Source organism: Varanus komodoensis, unplaced genomic scaffold, assembly GCF_004798865.1.
Source record: "Varanus komodoensis strain SLA01 unplaced genomic scaffold, ASM479886v1 scaffold1, whole genome shotgun sequence".
Lineage (NCBI taxonomy): Eukaryota > Metazoa > Chordata > Lepidosauria > Squamata > Varanidae > Varanus > Varanus komodoensis.
Window position 1 is genome coordinate 6,776,076 of NW_025335268.1, and position 27,111 is coordinate 6,803,186.

A 27,111-nucleotide genomic window follows, 5' to 3' on the forward strand; every position below is an offset into this window, starting at 1 on the left:
AAATAAAGGCTAAATTAATATTTATGAAACCCAAAGGATGTTGGTCATAAGTAAGATTATATCACCCTTTCAGTAACTGACCTTTAGTTGATAAATATACTGAAGTTTAAAAATTGCATACAAAACGTGACTCAGCACCAATTCTAAAAATCCTCCTCTTGGAAACTTTAATACTAAAATCAACAGAAATAGCTTGAATTCCTCTTACTATACTGACTTTGAAGGTGTTTTATAAGTAGTCCTCAATCTATCAGAATTATGCTAACCGTCCATCTTCATTTGGGATATGAATAAGCTAGGGTACCTAAATGCTTGGTAGTTGTGACCACCCCAAGAACTATACAATGATTAAGGCTGTGTATCAGACACAAATAACATTTCATGCCTCATTTTACACTTTTTCTGTCTCAGAAGAACTTTAACAAATTTTAACATATTATACAAGTTACTTCACAAGTAAGCTGTGAGCCGCTCTGAGGCTTTGTTGCGATGGGGGCGGCATAAAAATGTTTTAAATAAATAAATAAGCTGGCCATAAATGGCACGCAATTGTTCCAGTTTTGTTGAAGAGACAAACAGGAAAAATATTAAAGGAGAGAAGAACATTAATTTTGAATATCACACAATTCAACAGAGAACTACATTGCAGGGGAAGAGCAACACAGCACTTACTGGATCAACCTGCCATATAATAACAGTTGTATCCTTGGATCCTGTTGCTAGTTTAGTGCCATCATTGGAGAATTTACAGAACCATACTTCATTACAGTGCTCTGTTAGTATTTGCTGTGTGTAACAAGGGAACTGTTTCCTAAAAAAATATAAACCAAAAAAGTTGTATAGCAGAAAGATAGTTATTCTACTTGAACTAATTAAGCACAGATAATGATCACATCATCAGGCAAAACAATCTAATTAAAGGCAAAGAAGGAATTTACAGATATACTACATCAAATGTCACTTTCTGCATTCCCATCTTCATTTTTTGAAACTGTCATACTGGCTCACATCTACATATGAAGACAATGCCAAACATTAGCCAGGATCCAAAGAACATATTAACTGGCACTATGCTGCAAGAGGTGTTTGGACTTGTGCTGCTTGAAGACTAGTCTCCTATACTGCAGGGCAAATTACATTTGAAGCTGAGCAGATTTTCAAGAAGAATTTGTGAAATGGCACGGAAGTCTACTGTTCAATTTTGAGGCTCCCTTACACCACACAAGTCCTTGAGTGCATTTAAAAGCTCAGGCCATGAAAATGTGAAAACAAAGTCTTGCTTAGTCCTACTAGTTGCATGTTACAGTTGTTTAAACTAGGAGTTGCAGGGATAAGTAGAGTGTGTGAGCTGTGTGCTCATCTCCTCTTTTAATTAACAACCCAGGAATGTCCTGTTCCTGGGTTGTACTGTGACACATGAACTCAGAAACTATTGGTTAAATAAGCCAGAGTCAACAATCACGAATAGTTTGTTGTAGGGTTAGTTTTTTTTTTAAAAACTGAGAAACAACCAGTGTCCAGTGCACACATTACAAAGGGGAGCTCCTAGGTTGATGAAGATTATACTTATACTCCATCTTTCTTCCTCTTTCAAGGAATGCAAGGCAGCCTACAAGGTTTTCCTCCATTTCATTTTTATCCTCATAACAACAATCCTCTGAGTGAGTCTACGAGTCTGTGACTGGCCTTAAGTCATTGAGTGGGTTCATGGCTAAGTGCGGACCAGAACTCAGATGTCCTGAAACACAGTTCAGAACTCTATTCACTTTGCCACACTGGAATGCAGCGAGCATCTGACATTGATGCCCACAATTCCTGGGTTAAACAGCCCAGAAATTGTTGCTTTGACAAGCGAACTACTTAGTATTTATTTCTGCCATTTTTAGGATTTGTGAATATATTTATATTCCCAAATATATACATGAATAGGAATGTCAGGAGAAACAATCACTTACCCTGAAAACTGGATTTATAACATTCTCTTACTATTTGATATTGGAATCCATTATTTCAATAGCTAAGTTGCTTACATCTCAACATGTTCAATGGAATTTGATGCTACTATGCATAGAACTGCAATCCAAGCTACCATCCTCTTTTGTAACAAATTAGTAGTTTTGGATTGCTATCCTATACACAGTTACCAGAACTCAACATGGCTTACCACCAAGAGACTATTAGTACTTAAATCAAAATCAACAACAGTGCGTGCAAATGGAAAATTTATCAGAGATTCTGAACTATTTGGAGTAATATGTGGTTTTCAAGAAGTTTATGCTCAAATGCTCCAGAAATAAAGATGCTTTCTCATTTCTTTTTTGTTACAGTACTTCTAAACTGACCAGCTGAGTTCTTGCACAACAAATATTTCCAAACATATCTGTACTATATGTAACATTCTTAAACAGATCAGCTGGTTGAAAGAAATGGACTTTCCCCAACTACAGCTTACTCATACTAACACACATGCAGATCCTTCACAAAAGAATGAGAATTGCTTTAAAGAATTCTGTTGTATTAGAAAGCAATGAAAATGTCCTTAGAAAGTTAAGTGATTCTCTTACCTATTGCAAACATGGTCTATGAGCAGTGATACAGAATCTAGATTATTATCTAGTTTGGTATTGTGATAGAGGCACCGGTCTCGTTGTAGTTCCACAGCCTGACGCAGAAGATTTTGCAGACGCCTTGGGGGCAACATCACTGATGGGGGTAGGTAAGCTTCAATAAATTAAAAGGACATTTCAGTGTAAGCAGTTAGTATTGAATGTGGACTATCTTTAAGAAACAAGAGCAGATATGAAATCCAGTGTTCCTGTATTGGATCAGATCAGATCTAAATTAATTTCATAATTACCCATAACTTTGGGATACTAATAATGTCTTTTCATGTTATACTTAGCTTATCCCTGACTTTTATGCTGAGAAACACAGTATTATTTAATACCATCTCAATCATTAAGAAAATGCCTGGCTACTACAGACTGTATAACTTGCACCTATGTTCCTGCAAAGTCAGTTCCAATGTACTTCAACTGGTGCAAATTACATTATAAATTATATAGAAGGCAAACACAGGTAACAGCAGATAGTGGCAAAATCCAGCCAAGCATGAGTAACCTTCTGCCTATGAAGCAGATCTTCCCGTAACCACCCTATTCTCTGTTCCACATACCTGAGCTGTTCCACTGTTAGGAAGGCTTAACTAGGTATGACTCAGTACGGTTACTCAATTACTAACCAGAATTATCCTGCCATTGTTACTGCTAAGCATTCCTATACCATTCTGAATTTGTCCTTTCAGAGTTAAATATAAACAGGCATTGCAGGTCCACTAGAAACTAAGATTTTTCTTACTCTGGAGTTTATCCAAAAGTTTAGACCTGGAAGCTGTTCCTTTCCCTTCCCATTCTGCTTTTGCACGCAAGTCTTCTGCATGACTACACATGAGATATCTGCATATTGAAAAGAAACACATGGATTAAATATTTTGGAACAACAGGAATTCCAGTACTTCAATTGTGTTTGAGCCAAACAGTTACAGTTACTTTTTTCTCATACAAGAAAAGGAGATGAATTTGCAGGTGAGCTGCTAACACAGAAGTCTTCATGATGTAAATGTTTGCTCTCTGTTTAATAAAGCTCAAATGCACAGATTTTTCAGGAATTTGGCAAGCAGAAGAGGAGAAAGACCAAATACAAGGCAGATTGAGTCCATTAAGGAAGCCACAGCCTTGAGTTGACAAGGTCTGAGCAAGGCTGACAACGATAGAACATTTTGCAGGGCTTTCATTAATGGGGTTGCCATAAGTTGGGGATGAATCAACAGCACAAAACAACAACAATTAACAATCCAAAGAAGTTGCACACATAATCTGCCAGTTATGAGTAAACAGAATTGAATTAAAGAACATGATAATGAAATTACTGTACAGATTGTGAATTCCAATTCTGACCAGTTTAGACTTCTGTATTTTAACAGCCTGCTTCTTTTTAAGATGTACTTGAAAAGTGTAGACAACAGTACATTATTGGTTCAGAATGTTAATTATTTAATATTGAAGTAATTAAATTATTCAAATAAAACCTACCAAGACCTATGCAACTAAAATACAGTGTAATATATTTAAGACAAATTTAAGCACTCTGATAGCAGGAATCAAGGAAGTTTATGTTCCAGAAAGACCACCACTAAGAACTTTGAAATCAAGAATGGGTCCCAGGTTGGGTGAGGGAAGTAAACAGTCTCTTTACCATCAAAGAGGCTATCATGGCTTATTTATTGAAGCCACAGTTGGCTGCTATGCAGGCAGATGTCCATTTGGACTATTCAATGGGCAAGCAACAACCTGATATGTTGTATGAAACTTGTTAATGGAGGTTGTGAGACAGTTAAATGACTCTTACAGAGCCCAATAACACATCATGGATTGTGCATGGATTGTTTAACCTTTTCACAATGCCCAGCTGTCCAGGATCACGTAAGAAGCCCCGCCTGACCACTGAATAGATGAAGCCTATCTGACAAGTGCTACAGCACATTGTGGCTTACAAAAACTAGTGTGTGCTGTTTTGATAAGGCAAACCACAGCAGTGACTGGGTTTGCACAATCCTCTGGTGTTCACTATGGCATATTTAAGACAAGGAGAGCTAAGGCATCCATTGATACCACCCTGAATCTTCAAAGCTGCAGCTGTAGCTAGTGTTGACTGAGCTTAGAGACTGTTAGTTATACAGGGGCTAAACAACCCTAACAGAACCCACAGCTTGCTTTAGAACACTTGTGTAACCCATTGACCCCTAGTTTGGGCAACACAATTCGCTGTGGTCATGGACTGAATATTCAACTGCCTGCCAGCACACACAACCCATCATGGCTTAAATAAGCAATAGTGGGCTGTTTAATCATGTGAGCTGGCATTCTGTGTTATGTCTTTCAGACTGCAAGCCTGAGGGCAGGGACTGTCATTATTAATCTTTGTAAGCTGCTCTGAGACCCTGTTTTGGCTGAAGATCAAGGAAAAATACTCCATCATCATGTCCCACTTTGACAACAGAGGAGTTGCCAGATGCATTTTTACTTGGATATGAGGGACCTGCTTCAGCAAGCTTTCTCAGCAAAAAGGGCTTTTATTCAGGGATCCCATCCAGGCATACTGGCCTCCACATACAGTGGTACCTCAGCTCATGAACACCTCAGTTCACGGCCAAATCAGGTCGCAAGCAAAAATTTCATAAAAATTTTGACTCAGGTTGTGAACTCTGCATTGGGTGGCGATCACGGCCATCTCCCCACCCCCCACCCCCAAATGGGGAGATGGCCGCAATCATTCTGGGGATAGGCGGGAGAGATGGCCAAGATTGTGCCGGTCTTTCCTGCAGGAGCACAACTGTGACCTTGACCATCTCCCCCTCAGCACGATCACACCCGCCCCCCAGTGCACCCACGTTTGTGCATGACTCTCCCCCTCCCCCCAGCACACCAGGATGACAGGCGCATGCAGGGATGACAGGCTCAATCACGGTCGTTCTGGGGAGTGCAGGGAGATGGCCACTCTCTTGCACAGGGTGGGGGGGGGGATTGCCGTGATCTTTGTTGTTCTTTGTCACTTTGCTTCACATTTTTCTGATAAAAAAATAGTTACAGAATGGATTAACCTTATTTACATTGAACCTTATGGAGAAATTTAACTTGGCTCACAACCAGAGTCCTGGAATGGATTAAGTTCATGAGCCAATGCACCACTCTATTCCATTTAATCTCGTCCTACTCCCCAGAATATTCCATTTTTTGTCTTTTCAGTCAACCTACATTCCATAGCCACTGAGAATGCTCAGTCTTCACTGAACTGTTTGGACCTCCCTTTACCACGCTTCAATTTTATTCTAATTTTTTTTAACCTGTGAAAAAGCCTACCAAGGCATGACTGATTCCATCTTGGCTACATAAGGATCCACACCTTATGCTATCACATATGATGTGAACACATATGCTATCACTACAGAAGATGGTATTGAAGCTGTCCATCAAACCTCTACTTAAATATCCCTAGAAAAGGCTAATGGTTTCACACTAACAGTATAATTTATCCATCTGAGTTCAAAAGTACATCTCAATGAAACTTAATTTTAAGTAAGTATATATAGGATTGCAACCAAAAGTACTTACCCACTGAGGATGTGAATGCGTTCTGTGTTGTATTTCAGTGGTGTCAATTCACAACGCAGAACTTGAAGTGCCTCCAGAACCTTACCATCTTCCAGATATTCTAGATACTTTTGCTGCAGCAGCAAAAACTTCATCCTCTGACATGACAGAAAGCAGCAGGTCATGTGGGGAGAAAAGGCTGACTGAAATTTCAGAAAACATTTGAACCTAAACAAAAGAGTATATACCATTCTACTTTGCCCTTTAGAAATAAAATATGTATGTTTTCAAGAAACCTTTTGAACAGCCATTTATTATTGGCAAAATATACTGATTCTTGAAACTCATTAGGAATCATCCAAATGCAAGACTAAATTAATGCACAATTATATTTTCAAGCTTCCTCCAGATTCCCATTCTGAGTACCCAAGCCCACTAATAATTAAATCACATTTTTCCAAGTAAATGGCCTCCACAAAACAGCTTAAAATAAAAACAAAACTACTAAAAATACATGTTTAAATGATATTACAGACATAAGAGCAATTTAAAATAAAAAACAACTTGAAACAGCAGCATTAAAATATTTCACACCTGGAAAAATAGCAAACTGAATAACATTTTAACTTTTAAAATCAGTTTTTCAGCTAGGGATGCTATCTCCTCAATCACATATATATATTTATTCAAATAAAGGACTCTAGATAATAATACAGAATGCCAGACTAGGAGGATCAGCTAACAAGATTTAGATAGAATGTAAAGGATCTCCAATATAAAAAAGGAGATGCTACAACATGGCAAAATAAGGTACAGTAAAAGGCTTAACTTGAAGTATATACTTTGAGTTTAGACTCCAAGGAAAGTAAAGAATATTAGTTCTCCAGATTTACAGTTCAGTTAGCATAGGGAGGAAATTAATACAGATGTTCAAAGGCAATAACCTTCAGACATTTTGAATGTTAGGCCTCTCATTAATAGCCATAACTAAATATTAATATATCCATGGATACAAGGTATTGAAAAAGTAGGGGAGATAAATATTTAGTACTCATTGACGAAACCTCAAATGGTGGTAGTGTTTTGTTACTATCATAGCACTGTTAATTAACATGGTATTTTACACAGTAATAAGCAATAAAAGACAGACCCACAGCCAGAGCTAACAATCCAGTTTTGACAGAGAGAAAACATCAGAAGGATAGAGAGAAAAATGACATAAAGATACCAGGTGACATAATTTACTTACTTAGCAATTATTTACTTAGAATCTATTTTCATTGTGGAGAACACATTTCTAAATGCACTCTTATTTTTTTAAAAAAAACTTATAAACCATTCTTTAGAAGCAGTTTCTTCTTCAGTGTTTTATATATACCTGTGTAATCATACCATAATAGCTGTAGCATGAGATCACATAGTTAGAATGTCATAAAATAAATATAAGTTATTCCAAATGTTAATATAAAACAAAGCAGAATCCAGCTAGAAGCCAACAGTATAATTTGCTAATGTTCTTAGTTATGAAAGCTGTCGATTGCATTCTAATAACCATTAAAAAATGAAGCAATAAACTCAATTTCTGCTTCAAAACTGTAAAAATCAGAATGCCATCAGATAAAAAACATTTGCATTTTTGAGCAAAACTATCTTGTTTTGGTGGAACAAAAAACCCCACAGTCATCAACCCTTCAACTCCCACAGTGTTTACACTGTGGCTGTTGATGAAATTGTACTACTTTATGTAAGAGGGATTTTTTAAAAAGTTTTTGAAACAGTAAAAACAAAAAGCATAATCTTACATACTTTGCTGTCTAAAAGCAGCACAACTTAAGTGCCCATTACATTAAAAACATTACTGTTGGCTTTCAGTCTAATACTCAAGTCATATGGTTGAGGAGAAATACCTCTTTTCTCTAACTCAGTAATACCCAGAATCACACCTAAATCCAACAGAACTTTCTCTTGGTCTCCTCCCTGCAATCTGCTCCAGAGGATCCTCCAGTCCTTTGGAGAAGATTTGAGTTGTGAGGGAGGACTCCATTCTGCTAGCAGATTGGATCCAACCTAAAGTTTGTTTCACAAACTACTCTTTCATATCCCACAAGGGCTTTTGATCCAGCAGAGGCTTATGCCCAGACAAGTGTGATTGGAAGCAATTTCTGATGATTCCCTTTCTTCACCACCTCCAATGCTGATCCAGAATGTTCTTCAAACCTCCAGAGTAGACCTTCCAGAAGCCCAGGGACAAATCCAGAAAACAGTTCTGCGTCCCCCACCTTTATCAGTCGGACTCTCCTGAGAGCAAATATCTGCTTACTTAATCCCTGGATTTAATTTATCTGTGACAGCTGATTACTTGTCAAATTGGTGGTGCTACAGTTTTTAAACATCCCCCTCTCTCCCACACTTTTAAAAAAAGAAAAGGTACCTTTAAAAGTGCAAGCAACATTTTATTCCCCACCTCTGCAATAAACATCAGTACATGCATACAGAGGGGATGGCTTCCATGTGGTGGGACGGTTTCAGTATCTCTCATGTACAATTAAGTCATAACGCATTGCATTCATTCTTGAATTTATGGTTTTAGGCAAACACATATATGCACCCATTACAAAATACACACACACACATCAAATATCAAAGGCAAAAGAACCCTTGCTTCCAAACTGCATGTCATAAAAACAAATCCATGTAGCTTCTCAAGCACTAAGCCACTTCTCTGCCTGAAAAGGAAATCAGCTAATTGATTCAGTCACAGATACAAAGAGTAGGGTTTACTCTGAACTAGAGTTCACAGAATTACATCCTATTTCAATGCAATGTGAACACCCTCTCAACAGATACAGAATATCTCTGACCACTAAGTAATCATAAGCAGCCACCATATGCCTGGGACCAAAGACATACCTTTTGGACTGGGGGGAAGAACTACAGGTGAAAAGTTCATAGGCTGAAGACCTCACATTCTTTGTTAGAGTACTCTCTCATAAAAAGCCTTTACAGGCCTGTAAGAAAGCCAGGCATTGCAAACGTAGCTACAAAGTCAGCATGTTGCGTTTCACCAGTGAAAAACTACACTCAGGACAGGGTGGGTGAGAAGGCTGTAACTGTGACATTACTGAAACATTTAGGTGACAAGGCACTATTCCTTCCATCCACAAAGCCAAACTAAATCCAAGCTCATTTAGACTTGTTATTTCTAGTTTTTATATAGACCCTAACATTTTTAAATACTCTATAAGTAATAGGAAAGACCAAGATACATAGGAGAACTTCATTAGCAAAAGGCATTTATTTATTTATTTATTTATTTATTTATTTAGTGCCATTCATGTACAAGGCACTTTTTAAAGAAAGAAGATTCTGTCCAGAAGGTATACAATCTACAAAATGACATGAAGGAGACAACAGAGGAAATGGAAATGAAGAAACAGATAAAAAAGAATGTATTATTTTCTCAGTTGAATATACAAATGATCTCATTTGAAATTTATTTCAATAATTTCAGTCTTTTTATCAATTTAGGAATGAGATGGAGACAGGTGTCTGGCAGCTTAGGCACTCAAGGCAGAGGAACAAGATCTAAAAGTCAGGCTAAGATAAAGCCTAAAGTGCCACCAAACTCAAACAAGGGAAAAGAAATATAAGAGAATCACAGAGCTACTGGGACTAAAATTAGTCCAATCAGCAGCTAGGATAGTAGCCAAAAGGCCTGAGTAAATAGAAACTTTGTTTAAAAATAGGTACAGTTTGGATAAAATGTTGTCAAAATCTTAGTAAGAGCATGTAAAAAGGTATACATTCATCATCACTTAAAATTATATCCATCGGCTTTTATGTAAAAAAGCAAATCAAAACCAAATAAAGATCTAACTTTGCTGGGCAAAATAAGTTTAATACAATAGAGCAAATATAGTGTATTTATGATTGTGCAAACTATGAATATTTAATTAGCTGCAACATTTAATAAATAAATGAAGTAAAAAACCTAACACTTTGACAGACTAAATGTGTGGTCCACTCCCAGTAAAGTACTCAGAGTTTTACAAATCATAGTCATTTTTAATACCAGTATGTATAAAAACTATAGATGGCAAGTGCCATCTTAAGAGAGGCACTCCCTTCCATGTGAATGAGAATAGCAATGCCTTTCAGAAGATGCCTGTTGCAAGTCATGCGTGCATCACCTAAAATCAAAGAAAGTTTGCTTTAGAACTATTGTTTTCTCTCATGTGTTTATTCTCATGTGCACGTTTAAACAGAGTTAATTAACTGGTCAACTAGAACATGTACAACAGAGCTAAGGTTTCTTTTAAACAGATCACCATCCTATCTAGTGAAGGTTCTGGATATTCAGTTTCCAACTTATGGAGAAGACATTTTACTATCCAGAAGGTACCAGCCCTTGTTTCAGAAAACTCCAGGCACATCATCTTAAAGTAAATGCTCTAGCTCAATATTTTTGTATGTGTACAAACACAGCCACACAGACCTTTGATTTCATAATGACTCTCCTTTCTCTAAGCAGATATAAATTCTATATTGGAATAGTCACTAAACTGTGGGACAGAAGGTTTGGATTTTGCTCCTAGGTAGCATAAAATACTTTGTATAGTTCCAAGCCAACATGTTTTAATTGTTAAAACAATCAAATTGTATGGACATTTATTTAGGAAACATATGAATCAGAAAACAGTAACTTGATGATAGACTTGAATTTAAATCATACCAACACTGACTACACTGGAGGGCCTTGTATGGCTACATTCCAAAGTAAGGCAGCAGAAGATGTCATCACATGACTCATTGTACAGACTCGGTTTCCCACCCTGACTATTGCTTTGAGAAAGCTGATTAGTTTGAAGGACCAAACCAAGGTATATAACCCAGTTGTCTTTAATACTTAAATACAGCTATCTGGATCAGGCCATTTATGATTGTTTCATGATTCCATTCTCTATGTACTTTATTTTCCATATGAATTTTTAATTCTGTATCTCTATGGCTGCATATAATAAATTACTATTGGTACTGCTTTGTATTGTAATTTGCCATTTTCTTCCCCAACCTTAGCCTTTGACTGGGGGTGGGAAGAAAAGCTTCAGCTTTCAGCCTGTAATGGTACAATCTCCCCTGCACAAAATTCCAAATCTTAAAATCCAAGGTGATCAAACTGCCTCCAGATGTGCAACTTAGGCGTACTGTGGAGCAACTGTCCAAAATCACATTGCACAACAGTTCTTATATGACAACTTACTTGAAACTTCTCAGTCTTCCTTCATATAAGATATCCAGATCTTTAATACCTTTACATTTATACCGTTTATCTTATAATAGCTGCCCAGACAACTTTGGCTATTGAGCACTACAGAAATAGAACAAACAAATAGAATACCTTGTTTACTATTTTAACAGAACTCTCCAATTCTTGAATTTGCATAGAGTATCTACACCAAGAGGTTTTACATTCTACATAAAAAACTGAATTACTGAAGACCTGTGAAGTTAGTATTTTGGTAGGCTATTCTACACTTATTGCATAGCTCTTTTATTTTGGAGAGCTATTCTACATTTTGAAAAAAGGGTTTGCACAAAGGCATAACAAAGCTCTTGGTCATAGATTTTGCATTCTAAAATTAATTTAAAACACATATTAGAAAGCTGCTTCTCACACAAAAAGTGAAACTTGACACTCAGCTGCTATTTAAGGCATTGGATATCTAATAAAGGAGAAAGAAATCCTTATCTCCTGGAAAAGCCAACAAATTGAAGCAGCAGCCTAAAGAAACAAAAAATTGTAAAGATAAAAGGATAAAACCTGAATAAAACTTGCAGTAAGCATGATGCTGCAGAGTACTCAGAAGAGAACTGAGCAGGAAAGTGCTTACCCCCATCCTTTAGGCATGGGTATGCACCTTACAGTAAGGGAAGGGTGAGCAGCAGTTCTAGAAGTTTCCAAAGATTCTCTCTACAGGCAGAGATTCTATCAGTGCAACTGCACAGGAACCACAAAGAAAAGGGAAAACTAGGATTGCTTCACGCAAGATAATTTGAGTGTATGATGAAACAGCGTAGCCATACAGAAAAATAAAAATCTTATTATGGCTATCCAATTAATGAAGTTGGATTTTTTAAAATAATAAGTGAAAAACTAGATCAGGCATGTTTTTACTAGATGGTTTGGGACAAGCTATTAGTAATCAATGGTAAAATCATAGATATTAGTGATAAATATCTGAGCCCTACATGTTGTATAACACTTATATAATATTTTATGTGTGAAAAACAGATAGATAATTATACTCTATATACTATGACATTTTATTAGTTTCCAACTGTTATTTATTGATTCAAGATGAATCACTGCTGTAACAAATAAATTAGGCAATTAATAAATCCCTTTCAGTTAATCTTCCTCATGAATGCATAAGATGTAGTTAATACTATACAAGCGACTATTTGTAAGCTCTTCTCACACACCTTCTAGTTGATTAATTCCCAATTCCCAGTCCTGCTTCTTCCAGAAACAGTGTCACCCGGAACCTCTCAGTTTTTCTGGGGTCTCTACCAATTAATTAGCTTAAGTATAACATTAAGACTGAAGCTGTGAAACTCTGAGAAACTCTACTTAGAGGTAGATAAAAAGCATTATTTTGAACTTGTTACTTTCTATGGCCTTTGGTAACAGTTATCATAGGTAACATGACAATGGTGAGCATTCCATGGTTCTGCTCCAGTGGTGTTTTTGTCTGCTTGATTTAAATAAAAGAGAAAACACAGAGGAGGGTAATCTAGTTATGACATCAGAAGTTTTCCTAGTGGGCTCCTGCATGAATGATTGAAGCCTGTGGGTTAGGCAATACAGAAGCATGACATCAAGGATTATCAATGTGCCCCACCCCCATATTCACTTCACTCAATTCCCAGTCTTATTGTTCTCTTGGTATCTGGCCATAACTAAAAAATGTGGATGAATAGTATACCACTGAGAACCTCATGCCCCTACTTGTAGGCAGCTAACAGGAACTGGATTGGCCACTATTGGAAGTTGAATGGTGGCCTGACAGACCCTTAGTCTGATCCAGCAAGACTGCTTTTAATGTTATAAAACATTGTAAACCATCCTTACAAAACCAATTACAAGACAAATAAAACTGATTTCATGTAAGACTGTAAGACAGAACATGTGAAGTAGACTTGGTATGTTTTAAGACAGATTTCTGTGTCCAATTCATTAAAGCTGCAACTTGGGATCATGCCCATTGGGCTTAGTGTGACTTTCTTTTAAGTGAATATTATCAGACTGCAGGGTTGTAAACAATCTGAGCCCAACATACTTGATAATTTCTTTCCAAAGCCATATAAAGACCCAAATGGTCAATTGAGTACAACCTTTCAGTTCTACCTTTTAGTGCAGCATCAGCCCATGTGCATAAACAGAAGACTCCCTTTCTTGAGAAACTGCTACATTCCAGAGCTGAACAGCTTTCCAAGTTTTATGATTTTTTAAAATGTCTAAGTTAGCATTTTATACCATTTTAGTTGGAGGTATGCAGGAAAAGGTAATGCATCACCCATTATTCGTTATGTAGTAGGGCAATATGACAGATTTTTAAAATCTGACATTATTCTGGGAGGAGTGAGCTAGAAATAAAAATGAAAGAAATTCAGCTGCTAAATATTTCTTTTCAAAGAGATCTGATGATGCACACCACTCAACCTCTACTGATCTATATTTTGTCTCATAAGAGGCCATGTAGTTTGTTAAAAGCTGGAAAAAGTCAAATTCATAGCTGTTTCTATCAATGTTTTCTTAAAGTATGTCTCTATCAGTCTTTGAAAATGTTTCTATCTAGTTTTATTAATTTCACCTACTTCAGTTGAATAGAATATCAGAAATAATATTTTCGGTCTACTTTAAGCAGTTTTACATGGAAGGCAACCCAGTTTGTTCAAACTTAACCCAGCTCTTCTTCAGATTGGATACTTAAAAGACTGTTCTTTGCTCACATGAACCTTTCCCAACCTTGTATCACCAGATAGCTTTATATTATTAACATATATACACCATCTATGAAAAAGCCATATGGCATCTATGAAAAAGCCATCAGGATGGTTTTGGAATACGATACAGATAATGAGCCCACAGTTGAGAAAGACTGCAAAATTCAATTTTCTAAAAGAATGCCAATCCACTGGTTTTATGGCTTATTCTGTTTTCTATAGAAAATAGAAAATGACATTTTAGATGCTTAGCATGGTCTAGATTATCAACTTCAGTATGTTAAATTTGAACTGCAATATTCATTAATATATTTACCACCACATAAAAGTTTTGCCAATTTGTATTATTGGTCCCAGCACACTGTACTGTTTATAGCATTTATTCCCATTGCATTTCAGTATGCTACCATAAAAATAAATACTTTAAACACTGTAATTTATGAAATGTGTATTTATGGTGACATTTTAATTTTTTATTTTGTAAACTACTTAAAGACCTTTTAGACATATGAACAGTTTACACAGTGATGAAATAAAGAAATTGGTGTGATATAAGAAATAACAGATCTATTTGTTTGACAGTAAAAGTTTGGAAATTGTTAGACATTGACCTGAGTAAAACAACAGCATACAGATATGCTCAGGCAGCAACTGAAGTTTAACAAGACATGAGTTTTTCCACACTTCACTTCCTGCCTGGTGGGAGAAGAGAGAACAAGAAAACTATCCTTTTTACAAAAACTAAATCAACCAAAAGATAGCTAAGTAGGTATGTATTTCTCAGTGTTTCTATGGTCACTTCAGAACCAATGCTGTATTTGCCATTTGAATAAGAGGAACAAACACCACTGTAACAGGGCAACAGAATGTACACAAAAAACACATCTCAGAAGGGAAAAGAGGTATCAAAAAGTATTTCATAGATTTCAGTTGAAAAATCTCAGTGAGGTGATCACAAGACTATCCTGTTTTAAACAGAAAAACATATATAATGACCTGTGTTTCAGACAGCCATTCAATTGCAGGAGTTAACTGGAAAGAGAATACTGTTGTTTACTTTAAAATAGTAACTGCATTTCAGTGACATTCATTCATTATGTCTCTTTCATAGAAACCATGCATCATGCCCCAACACTACCCATGCAGAATGATTCACTCAGGATCAGCTGGGAAAGAGAACCTATAAACCCTAGATCTGTCTAGAGAGTCAGAACATTGATTTCAGAGCTGGAAGTCCAAAGTCAGATCTCACTGCCCAGCCTCACAGCTGGCACAGAAAAGAACCACTCTGGCTGCTTCTCCAAGGTAAGACTGACTTCAGAGAAGGGATAAAAGAGGTGTTCGAGAGAGGGAAGGAGACTGGGTCCAGCAAAATAAAACATACTCTGGAGATACTCCAGCCTCCTTTCCTCCCCATCTGTAGTACCACAACTAGATGGACAACATCTGCCATCTAGCTAACTTACAGGGTAGGAGAAGCAGGATGCTGAGTTCAGGCTTCTCCACTGAACTACACTCTAAAGCATTTAATACAAAACTGTACACATTCACATTTCTTCACTGTAAATCAAATGATGTCCACATTACAGCAGCAAGATGTTCAAACATGCATGGTACTAAGCATTAGCTTTAATACAGAAAGGCTTCTAATTTCAAATATTACCTAGCAGAAGCATTAGCATTACTGTTGATGTGTACTCTTTAAGCAAGTAGTATGGATATCTCAACTAAAATCAATAACTGCACACATATTAATTAGTACAATTATTTCAAGTTATATCCAAAACAGTTCAAGAATCTCTTACCACAATTGCATGAGGAGAGTGCACTAAAGGCTTAAGTTCATTCAAGTCGTTCTCAGCCTAAAAGATGCAATTTTTAAAAAGAGAAAGGAAAAAAGCTAAGTGAAAGATTGTGAAATACAGCAAGCAATTTACACATAGTCCAGACCTATGAAAATCTTAACTGAACTCTAAGTTTCACCAGATTCCATGGATTTATACTCAAATAATTTTGCATAGGATTACAGCCCTAGTTAGGATCAGGCAGACCTGTGTCCCTTCCATTACCTTATCCCACTCTCCTTCCATGACATGATTACGGAACTTGGTAGCAGAAGGATGTTCTAAACGACATCCTGACTCTTGCATGAGAAGATCAACAGTCTGACTGCAGGAAAGAGTACAATATTAAAAAAACAGCTAACCAGTCTTACTCTTACAGAAAATAAGTCATACATACACATATACAATGTTGGTTCAGCTTAAGGTAAAAAATCGAATTCTAGGAATGCAGGGTACTGACATCTCCAAATGTAAGCCCACAAACTCAGAAGTTAGGTATGGATTATTAACATCATTCCACTCAAATACAAAGGTAGTTTTCCTTAATTATTTTGACAATCAAGATAAAATATGGCTCTGTAAAAAGAAGTTTGAAGCAGCAAGTTGGAAGTTGGTCATATAAAAAACACAGCAGCTGTCATTAGATCTGTTCACTGGAGTTAAGCAGTTAACTTGCTGTTATTCCCTACCAACATATTCTCTCTGCCTTCATGTAAATTGTCCATTAGGTTTGGCACTTAATAAAATAAGCCAATCTATAAGCCTACAACCCTCTCCCACTACTTTTTATACTAAAAATAGCACATTTACTATGGTGTAGTCTATGAACAGTCACGAGTTGTTGCCTGCTGTTGTAAACCTGCCTTATGTCAGTGGTGTGCTTATTTTGTGTACTATGTTAATTAAAGCCAATCCATTCCCACAATTACACATGATCTCAACATACAAGAGCTCTTAGTTTTCCAAGGGCACTAATAGACACACCTCATAAAGACCAATATTCATCTAGCTGGCATTACACTATACTATCATCAGGTTTGTCTTGTTAATCCCAATAGCTGATGTCCTGTATTTATTTGCTTTTCACCCTCCCCCACCCCAGCTGCATGCCTATTACTCAGCTCAAAGCACTGCAGTGCTGCAAGCTACTGAATTGTCAACACATCTGACATTAATTTAAGTTCATTAATATATTCAAAGGCTATATTAAACTTATACCCATGACTATATTTTAACATATTTTTCAATCCAAACTAGACAAATATAGATTTTACAACCAGAAGCCTATCTCTATTCTTTCTTTTTCAGCTAGCAACCCAGTGTTTTTAGACCCACCTAGACAAAGAGATTTCCATACACTATTGTGTTCAAAATGCCATTTTATCAGTTCCCTCTTTATACCTGTTTACCTCAAAATGTTGCTGGGTCTCTCACTGTCATGGACGACAGAAAATCTACCTGTTCTTTCAGAAGGAAGTTGACACTGGACTAGGCCTGAAAAATAGGCCCCACGAACTCACTCCCTCTAGACCTTCATTCTCTGGATTTATCTCCTCCCCCACACCTCTCTCTGTGATATTAAACTGCGACAGGATAATCTGGCAGAAATGGTTCTTCCCTGGAGAAATGTGGATCAACACACATATACACAAAAAGTGTTGGCTTCTTTCCTCCAGGCATACAATGGGTCCTAAAACAAACAAGTCTGCTAGGGCAATTATTCCCTTTGGCACAAACCTAGATACATATAGTGTCTTCCTCAATCACACACACATTTTATCTGACTTTGCTTGAGCTGTAATAATAGACTAGATATTAACGAGAGGAGTGTCAACTATTTCACCCCAGGATCTGGGTCTCTCCCCAAGAGTGAGTTCCCAAGTGACCTCAGAATAAAGGGGAAGAGACGACAGGTTTCTGGAGATCGAAGAAAAAAGTGGGTAGTCTCATCATATGGGGTCGCCCCCCCCACGCACCCCTCAGAAGACTCAACTCTACATATTGTGGGGAGACGAATGGTCGCCCTCGGTTTGCCCCACTTACTTGAGGCCCAGCCCGTGAAGGTGCTGCCCGATGAGCCGGATCACGTCCTCATCGGACTGCGATAGCCTCTTCTTCTTCTTCAGGGCGCTGCCGCCGACGCCGACGCCGCTGCCTCCCCCCATCTCGGCGGCGGATCCCCCGGGGGCCGAGACTCCGTTGTTGACACTCGGCCCGCCGCCTCCCCCGCCGCCGTTGTTGGCCGACGGCAGCAACCCGTTGGCGTGAGCCAGTTGCTCCCCGGCGGACGAGCCCGACGAGGCCTCGCCGTTTTGGGCGTTGAGGCAGCCCAGCTCCGGACTTTGCGACGGCGGCGGCGGCTGTTGCTGCTGACCCCCTCCTGCCCCGTTGGCCTGCATGGCGCTGCTGCTGGTACTGCCGCTGGCTCTGAGGGGGTTGGCAGCAAGGGGGGCGAGCCCGGCGGAGAGCGAGGGGGACGGGGACGAGGTGAGGCCTGCTCTGCCCGAGGAAGCCCCGGGCTCTCCTGCTCCCTCCGCCGCCGCCGCCGCCGGGGAGGCCCGCGCTTTCTTCCGCGGTGGCGGGGAGGCTCCGCCGGTGTCCGAGTCGGAGGAGGAGGAAGCGGAGGCCAGAGTTTCCTCGCCGAGAGCGGCCGTGGTGGGAAGCCGGGGGGGGGGGGGGGGGGGAGGGGGGGGGGGGGTGGGGGGGGATGGGGGGGGGTGGCGGGGTAAGGAGCGGGGAGGGACTGTCCCTCTCCCCCCGGGGGTCCCTCACACGACGGCAGCAGCACCCGCCACCCGCTCTAGGGTCCCTCCAGCGAATGCTGCCCGAAACACGCCCCCCGCGCCTGGCAGCCCCAGGCGCCTGGCCCACTCCTCTCCAGTAGCTGCTGGTTTTGTGGCTTCTCTGTCTAGCTGCAGCCTAATGGAGTCCAGGCCGGGACGTCACAGGAAATTCCTATACTGCCCCCTACACTCACTTCCGCCGCCGCCTGGGGTAGTCTTTGGGGTGTGGAGTGTGTAAGGGCAGCCTTGGGCCGGTGGCGGAAAGGGCTCTGGACGGTCTCCACAGCACCACCCACTGGGCGGGCACAGACCGCGACTCGGGGGGGCTTTTGTCACAACTCCTGCCTTTCTGCTTGCGTGTCCGTGCGTGCGGCTGGCTGGTTATGATTGCATCTTGCTTATCTCATATGCCCATATAGGGGAAGGCTGTAGGTATATGTAAATACACGCTCAGTACCTGTTCCTAAATGGCCCACAAATTATTTCCTTGTTGGCTTGCTCTTTCAGATCTGAAACATTGTTTTAGATGCACTTGTCTTCGTGTTTTAAGGAGTGAAAACTTCCCCTTCTGAGCAGCAAAGATGGTACCTTAAAAATGAATGCTCTTTTTTATGGTGCCACAGGACTCTGCTGTATTTGCTACACCAGACTAAAGTGTGCATCTGCCTTGAGGTCATTTCAGTCCTCCTGAGTGAGTTTTTACTTTCTAGTTCATAAATATACCTTAAACATTAGAAACATATTTATGTAAGAACACAAACACTAATTTAGGTGAAGTATTTTCAGACTAATAAAGTATTGCTCTCGCTTTGTGCCCCTACCTCAAACTTGAGCTAGTAATTCAGCATTCATTTTCCATACCACATGATGATGGTGATGATGAAGAAGCAAAGATCAGGCTCTGGTGTTAGAGAAGAGTTACATATAACTTTCAAATTACAAAATATTAACAATGGGATGCATTTATCAAAGGATTAATGAAATGATTGAGAATTTCTGCAGGACATGGGGCTTGCCTTAGTAGTATTCACCTTCTCATAAAATAACATCATTATGGAGCAGTGCTGGATCAGGCCAAAGACTGACTAATCCAACACTGCATTCCCACAGCATCCACAGGGCAAAGGCCAGAAGTTGACATGTACACAAAAGCATCTTTTCCATCATGCACCTGAACACATAGTATTGAAAATGTCAGCTCTCCATGAATTTGTGCAAATCCCTTTTTAAACTACTTCCATGCTACAAAAATACATTAAAAATTAAAAATATTTCAAGGCCAACATTATGGTGTGTGGCATGCAGGGAAGAGTGATCCATCATGACCAGAACCCATATATCCAACAGGTACTTGAGGCACACCAACATTTACCACACAGCATGGACAATAGCAAAAGAACACAATAGCATAGGAATTGTGTTTCTCCAAGGGACAAAATGTTGATTGACTATAGGGAAAATATGTCCCTATCATAAACTGTTCCTTTGAAGAAACTTGCCTCAGTCTCACACAATAAATTAATAATGCTTATTTACTGCATTAGAAATGTATTTATGTAAAATATTTCTTGCTGCCTTTCAGGTCAAGAATCCCAACAAAAGATCCCCTAGTTTCTTGGGTTGGACCGACATGTTCTCAGTGTCCTCTGCCTTTCCTACCCTTTCCTGAGACTCTTTTAAATGTTCAGGAAAGTGGAAAAGTGTGAGCCACCCCATTTATAGTAGCATGAGTGAAGACACTTGTCAAAGCTTCCTTTTACAAAGGGACTTTTGACAGCACTGTTTAGGGGGTGGGTTAGATAGGGACATATGCAGTCATGAAACCTGCATATGTCTTTGTCGAAAAAATTAAAGAATCCTCCTAGGAAGGGGATGATTTACACACTACTCCCTTTCATCAGCAAAGGTCCCTTCATGGCTTTGCTTCTCACCATTTGTAGCCTATTTGCAGCTTAACCTATTTGTCACCTTCTTTTGTCAATGCCCATGGATGGTGCCTCAAGTTCTTTAACAGCAGACAACATCCAGGGCATTGATGAGGCTCCTCAAAGCTATTTTTGAAATTATTAAGAAATGAGCACATCTCAAGTACAACAATAACAACAAATACTTGGCCAACCAGTGTCAGCCACTCCAGTGTGCCACTTGGGCAATTCGAAGGGGCTGTCACTGGCCATCACTTCAGAGATTGCACAATCTCCAAAAATGGGGGGAAGGGGGGAAAGTCACAAAAGGAGTTGTGGTTAGTGCAGAGGAGATCAACCCACTGACAGTTCTTCCTGAGTGTCACTTTAGTACTTGGTGGAGCAGCTGTCACCAGTGGTAGCCTAGGCAAATTTGTCAAGAGCAGACTTTTTTCCCTCTGTGGTGGATGGCAGGATGCGTTTCAATGGAGCAAAACTCAGGGAACCAAGATTCACGGTGGATGCCTGGAAGTACTTCCTGGCAGTTAGGACCCTTAGGGTATGGAATGGGCTTCCACAGGAGGTGGTTGAAGCCCCATTGGTGAGGGTGTTTCAGGATTGGCTGGACACGCACATGGTAGGCATGTCATGAGTGGAGCCAGCTGGAGCTGGGGGTCAGACTAGATGGCCTGGAAGACCCCTTCTGACTCACTTTGTTTCTATGTTTCTAGGTGTTTTTTGCCACTTTTTCTGAACTACTCATGCTGCTCCTGCCTACCCATAATGATAGTCCCCTAGATTCAGACAGCATAGCAGGTACAATAAGCACTAGAAGAAGCCATGGGTTCTCAGGTTGGCTTGTTGCCAATAGAGAAATCAGCTTGCAGGAAGCTGTCTGGGATCAAATGGTATGACAACTCACCATGCTTGTGAGCTACACTAGGTTGCCATTTTGAGCAAATCCAATCAATACTAAGTGTTGCACGTTTATTGTGTGAAAAACTGTGGACTGGAAAGGCTGCCATTATTAAAAACATAAGAACACTCATGCCAGGTCATACCAAGGGTCCATGCAGTCCAGCATTTTGTTCATACAGTGGCCAAACTTTTGCCCTTAGGAAACCCACAGGCAGGACATGACTGCAAGAGCATCCTCCTACCCATGATCCCCAGGACTGGCACAAAAAGGCACACTGCCTCCAATATTAGAGGTAGCACATGGCTATCAGGACTGGTAACCACGGATAACCTTACCCTCCAAGAATTTGTCCAATCCCCTTTTAAAGCTATCCAAGTTGGTGGCCATCACTATACTATGTGTTAACAATTTTTGTAGCTTAACTATGTACTGTATCAAGAAGTCTTTCCACCAATCACCTTCATGGGATAACCCCAGTGGGTTGTAGTGCTATAAAAAAATAAAAAAAAAACAAGTCTCCTTTTCCATTTTCTCTAAACTATGTATAATAACCACTGTGTGTTTTCCCATCTTTTTTATAACCATTAAAAAATCGCAATTTAGGAGGGAAAGAAGATATAGCTGTATGATGCTTTTTGAATGGTAACACTAGGACCTCTCCACCTGGAAATATCCTAAGCATAAGTGTAACTTAATCATTTATTTCTTCCCTTTTCACCCCTGCTGCCTTTCCTACCCTAGTTACTTTCCCTATGGCAAATATAAGATAGGAAAGGATGGGGGAAAGGACATGTTCTCTCATAGTCTTAAAAAGTGGCACTCAAGGGGCTCTGTAAATAATAAGTAAATAATAGCAACTTTTTACCAGTCTTTAAAATAGTTTTTCTTAATCTGATGCCCACCAGATGTGTTGGACCATAACTTCTGTCATCCCAAGCCAGCAGACCAACAGCTGTGTAAGGTTGGGGAGTGATAGGAGGTGTTGTCCAACACATATGGAAGGTGTTAGTTTGGGAGAAGCTGCTATAACAATCTTTAAGATTAATTTTTATTAATAGTAATAATACTGATATTGTCATCGGTATTTAAACTTCTGCAAGCTGGAAATATGCTCCGTTCCTGTGGTTCTCTTTCTATTAATTTGGATTATCCTACACTACATCTCTGCCTATGTATTTCTGAACATACCTAACATTCTCTTGGTGCTGCATGATAAGGTATCTAGTTCCCATAGTTTTCGAGGAGACATCAATAGGGTTGTTCTTCTTGTTGTTGTTTGCCTAATGCCATGTTATAAAATGCAATTACCCAGCAGCCTACTGAAATAATGCCACTGGTTTCAACAGGATACAGTATTCTTTCTCACTTCCTGCCATTATTTTGTTGTGCAATGTCCCTCAGTAGCAATAAATAGGCATCCCATGCTATCTGTATGGTTAAAGATTTGCCTTCAAAATTTTTATTAGTATCAGGCAGCAGCTCTTTTTGCACATCTTCAGGTACCATGAGCTGTGTGTGAATCAGAAGCAAGTTCAGCTATGAAAAGAAGAGCCCAACTGGATCAGATGAAGGGTCTGTCTGCTCCAGTATTCTGTGTACACAGTGACAAAACAGCTTCCTACAGGATTCCTCTAGTAGGATACGAGTACAACAGCTCCCTCCTGCCCATGTTCCCCAGCAGCTGGGGAACATGGGCATATAGCTTCTGATGCTAGAAGTAGCATGTAACCATGAGGACTCGCAGCCACTGTTAGCTTTAACCTGCTTGACCAATCTTCTTTTAAAGCCCAATCCTCTTTTAAAGCCATCCATATTGGTGGCCAGCACTACATCCTGTGGAAATGAATTCAATATTTACAAAAGCTGAAGAGTACTGTGAAGGACAGGATGTTTTGGAGAACATTCATTGGAATGCCATAAGTCAAAGACAACTTGGTGCACATAACAGCAGCAGCAACAATAAAAGTATATTTTATTAATATTTTAAGTATTGCTTAGCAGAGTGTGTTGCTAGTCCTCATTACAATAGGTTACTCATTCACTTCTGCATTACTGTTACCATTGTGGTTGTTGCTATTTATTTATTTATTGATAAATAAAATGAAATCAATTGATACATGTGCCAGGTGGTATAAAAGGCATATTTACAGCGGTGCTATTTCTGTTCTGCTCAGTGAACATTGCAAGTTAACCCATGTACCTCAGTTAAATATTGAAAGGCCATGCACCAAGGATGGTGGTGGAGAAAACCTTGAATCTTCTGGCTTTATCTGCACCAACAGTTCTTCATGCAGTCTGGTGTTGATAACTTTCCACTTCTCAGTTTCTTGTACAAAACAAGATATTTTATTAAAGAGATACACACAGTGATCTATGAAGACTGGATGTTGTATCGGCTCTTTCCTGATCATTGTCCCACCCAGCTTCATTATCAGGTCATTTTTCCTGCATTTTGATGGAGTGGGACAGGGTAGAAGTAATGCTATCATTTTAGTCCAGTATGTGCCTAACAGTGAAATTAGCATGAATGCTGCATGATGAGGTGGACACAGTCTGTGCTAACTACAACATGGAAATAGGCATTCTCTATTTGCAAGGATCCATAGAAATATGTTCTCAATTGTTTACAACAAATTGTATTTGTGTATGTATGTGTCAACAAGGAAACTGATTGTACTTTCTCTAAAGCAGTCTTCCCCAAACCATCATCCTCTAGACACATTGAACTGCAGCCCCCATAATTCCCAACCAGTATGGCTGGTTGGCATGATGGGAGCTATAGACTAACACATCTTCAAGGTGCCAGGTTGGGGGAGACTATTCTAAAATGTAATAGTTTTAATATTTACAATGCATTTCTCCCTTTCAGGAAACCCTAATTCTAAGTGGATCTCACCAACTGCAAAATGGAACATAAACAATAATTGAATCTACCCTACACCGGGCTGCCATTGTGGGTACAAGATCTGTCTGTTGGGTCAGTGCATACTGTCATGTCTATGTGATAAACATATGTTGAGCTTGAAAGGAAGAGATAATATCATTGGTGCTGGATCTGAAGGACCTGAAGGACTACCTTCAGAATCATGTTGCTTTTGTGTAGAAACTATGTGAAATTATCCAGGCATTCTTAGGTATATCAGTATGAAATGAATTAGCTACATCATACTGATATAAATCTAAAAAGTAAGTAAAATATATTCATGACTTTTGTGCTCATTAGTGGAGAAAGACATATTTGAAACAGAATTTGACAAGACATATTTGAAACAGAATTTGACAAGAAGATAAAAATAGCTCTGAGCTGCCAATTCATTTCAACAGATCTAAATATACTGAAAAGATCCTGATAGTGTCATCAAATGTTACAGCTATATTGTGAAATAAGTTGATGCAACTGTTTCTAAATAGTTTAAGGTCTTTCCTAGCAATCACATAAATTTATACTGAACTTGTAGAGTCCGGAAATAAATAATAATATGTATGCCTTCTTCAGGGACATTCAATAGGAACTATTCCCAACATAGAGTACATAAGACTATAGCCAGCCAGAGCTGGGTATTTTCTTAGAAAAGTGCCCATTTGCAGGATATATTATCTATGCAGTAAAAGCATGTGTTTTTCTGTGTGTACAGTTTGTACTTGTAAAAGGGAAATAGTACTTTGGGATCTTTTTCCCTCTTAAGGCAAATACAGCTACTTCTACTTTTTGTGCTTTCTCTGAACATCCAAAGTGCCATACTTTATAACCAGGAAGTAGTGATATGAATGTACCCCATGTTTGTTTTTTAAAAGTGCCATTAGGTGTGGAGGTCATTGGTGATGGCTCAGCAATGTGTCTCCTCCTGAACAGGTCAAATAGTAGCCTCAGGTTTAAAGTTTCTGACTGCTGAAAGGAATAATGGACATAAAATGGGCACTTTTTATTATTTAAATGTATATGCTGCTTACATTATCTGTAACAATAGAACATTAAAAATAACATCCAAAAATATAAAGAAAAAGAATCCAAAAAATTAAAATTATTACCTAGAGACTTTTAAAATAAATGATTTAAAATTAAGATAAACCTATAAGCCAGAAATACGGACAAGTTAAAATCAAAATTTTCCACTAAATCCACTATTAAAATAGGAGGAAAAAAAGATATGTCTTGCTTGATGCAAAAATGATAACAGTGATGGCACCAGGCATACCACTCTGGGAAGCCTATTCCAGAGATGGTGTACAAACACTGAGAAAGACCTTCTTCCAGCCACCATCCCCCTCATCTCCGTGGAAGATGCCTCCTTGAGAAGGACCTCCTGGCTTGATCTTAATGGACAGGGTAGGGACGTATCGGAGAAGGCAGTCCTTCAGATGCCCAAGGCCCAAGCTGTTTAGGGCTTTACATGTAAGCACAAGCACTTTAAATTGAGCCCAAACCTCTACTGGTAGCGAGTGTAGATGATATAAAACTGGTGTAATATGGGCCTATGAGCTAGTTCTTGTTAAAAGTTGTGCTGCCCTATTTTGAACTAGTTGGAGTATCTGGACCATCTTCAAAGGCATCCCCACACAGAACACATTGCAATAGTTCAACTGGGATGTTATCATGACATGTGTGACTCTGGCTAAGCTTTGTCTGTCAATATATGGTAGATAGTAGTTGATAAATTAGCTGCAGGTGAAGGAAGGTTCTCCTGGCCACAGAGTCCCCTTGGGATTAAAGTGAGAGTTTTTGGTCCAGGAGCACTCTGGCTATGAGCCCTGTCCTTTATTTATTTATTTATTATTTATTTAAAACATTTTTATGCCGCCCCCATCGCAACAAAGCCTTGGGGCGGCTTACAACAAAAACAAAGTTATACAAAGTTATACGAAAACAAAGTTATACAATAAAAATATTAATATTAATACTTTATCATACTTTAGGGGGAGTATGATCCCATCTAGGACAGGGTATTGGTCATTCAACGCATCTGACCTACTACCCACCTACAGTACTTCTGTCTTGTCTGGCCTGAGTTTCAGGCTGCTGGCCCTCATCATTACTGAGCTCAGGCACCAGTTCAGGACGGACACTGCCTCACCTTCTACAGGTATTAGTATTGAGGCCCATCTTTTATCTTGTAATGTTCTGTTATGGCGTGGAGTATACATATTTTCACCAAATTGTTAAAACAGAGGCAAAAAGGAAAGAACAATAGGTACAGACATCTGTGGTATTGTACTTTTTTGTGACTTCATGACCAGATATAAAACAAGAATGCACTTTCCCTTGAATTAGAAAAGTGGCGAAAGCTATGGGAGAGAAACATTAAGGTAACTTTAGCAACTTCGTATAAAGAAAATTTATATAAAATGTTTTATAGATGGTATTTGTCGCCAAGTCGATTAGCTAAGTTGTTTCCAAATATGTCAAACGGATGTTGGAAATGTAAACATGATGTGGGTACTTTTTACCATATGTGGTGGACCTGTGAATGTGTGAAAAAGTATTGGATTAAAATACATAAATGGCTA

General features: G+C 39.1%; 1 protein-coding gene and 1 long non-coding RNA gene across 3 annotated transcripts in view; one reads left to right on the forward strand and one right to left on the reverse strand.

Moving 5' to 3' along the window:
* WDR26 (WD repeat domain 26) overlaps positions 1-18,670 on the reverse strand; it is a 36,133-nt gene extending 17,463 nt beyond the window's left edge. Inside the window, exons 1-7 of one of the 2 annotated variants that reach the window (XM_044433722.1) lie at positions 18,044-18,670; positions 16,226-16,325; positions 15,962-16,018; positions 6,171-6,307; positions 3,358-3,455; positions 2,565-2,721; positions 673-811 (exon numbers count right to left, since the gene is read on the reverse strand). In XM_044433722.1, coding sequence (XP_044289657.1) covers positions 673-811; positions 2,565-2,721; positions 3,358-3,455; positions 6,171-6,307; positions 15,962-16,018; positions 16,226-16,325; positions 18,044-18,399 — 1,044 coding nt within the window. In that variant the 5' untranslated portion in view covers positions 18,400-18,670. The remainder of the gene's footprint in view (positions 1-672; positions 812-2,564; positions 2,722-3,357; positions 3,456-6,170; positions 6,308-15,961; positions 16,019-16,225; positions 16,326-18,043) is intronic. The other variant, XM_044433647.1, reaches the window with a different exon arrangement.
* On the forward strand, positions 18,333-26,451 carry LOC123025242. Its single transcript, XR_006415085.1, has 3 exons — positions 18,333-18,412; positions 19,291-19,474; positions 24,476-26,451. It is a non-coding gene; the product is annotated as an uncharacterized LOC123025242 (long non-coding RNA).
* Positions 26,452-27,111: the final 660 nt, after the last annotated feature.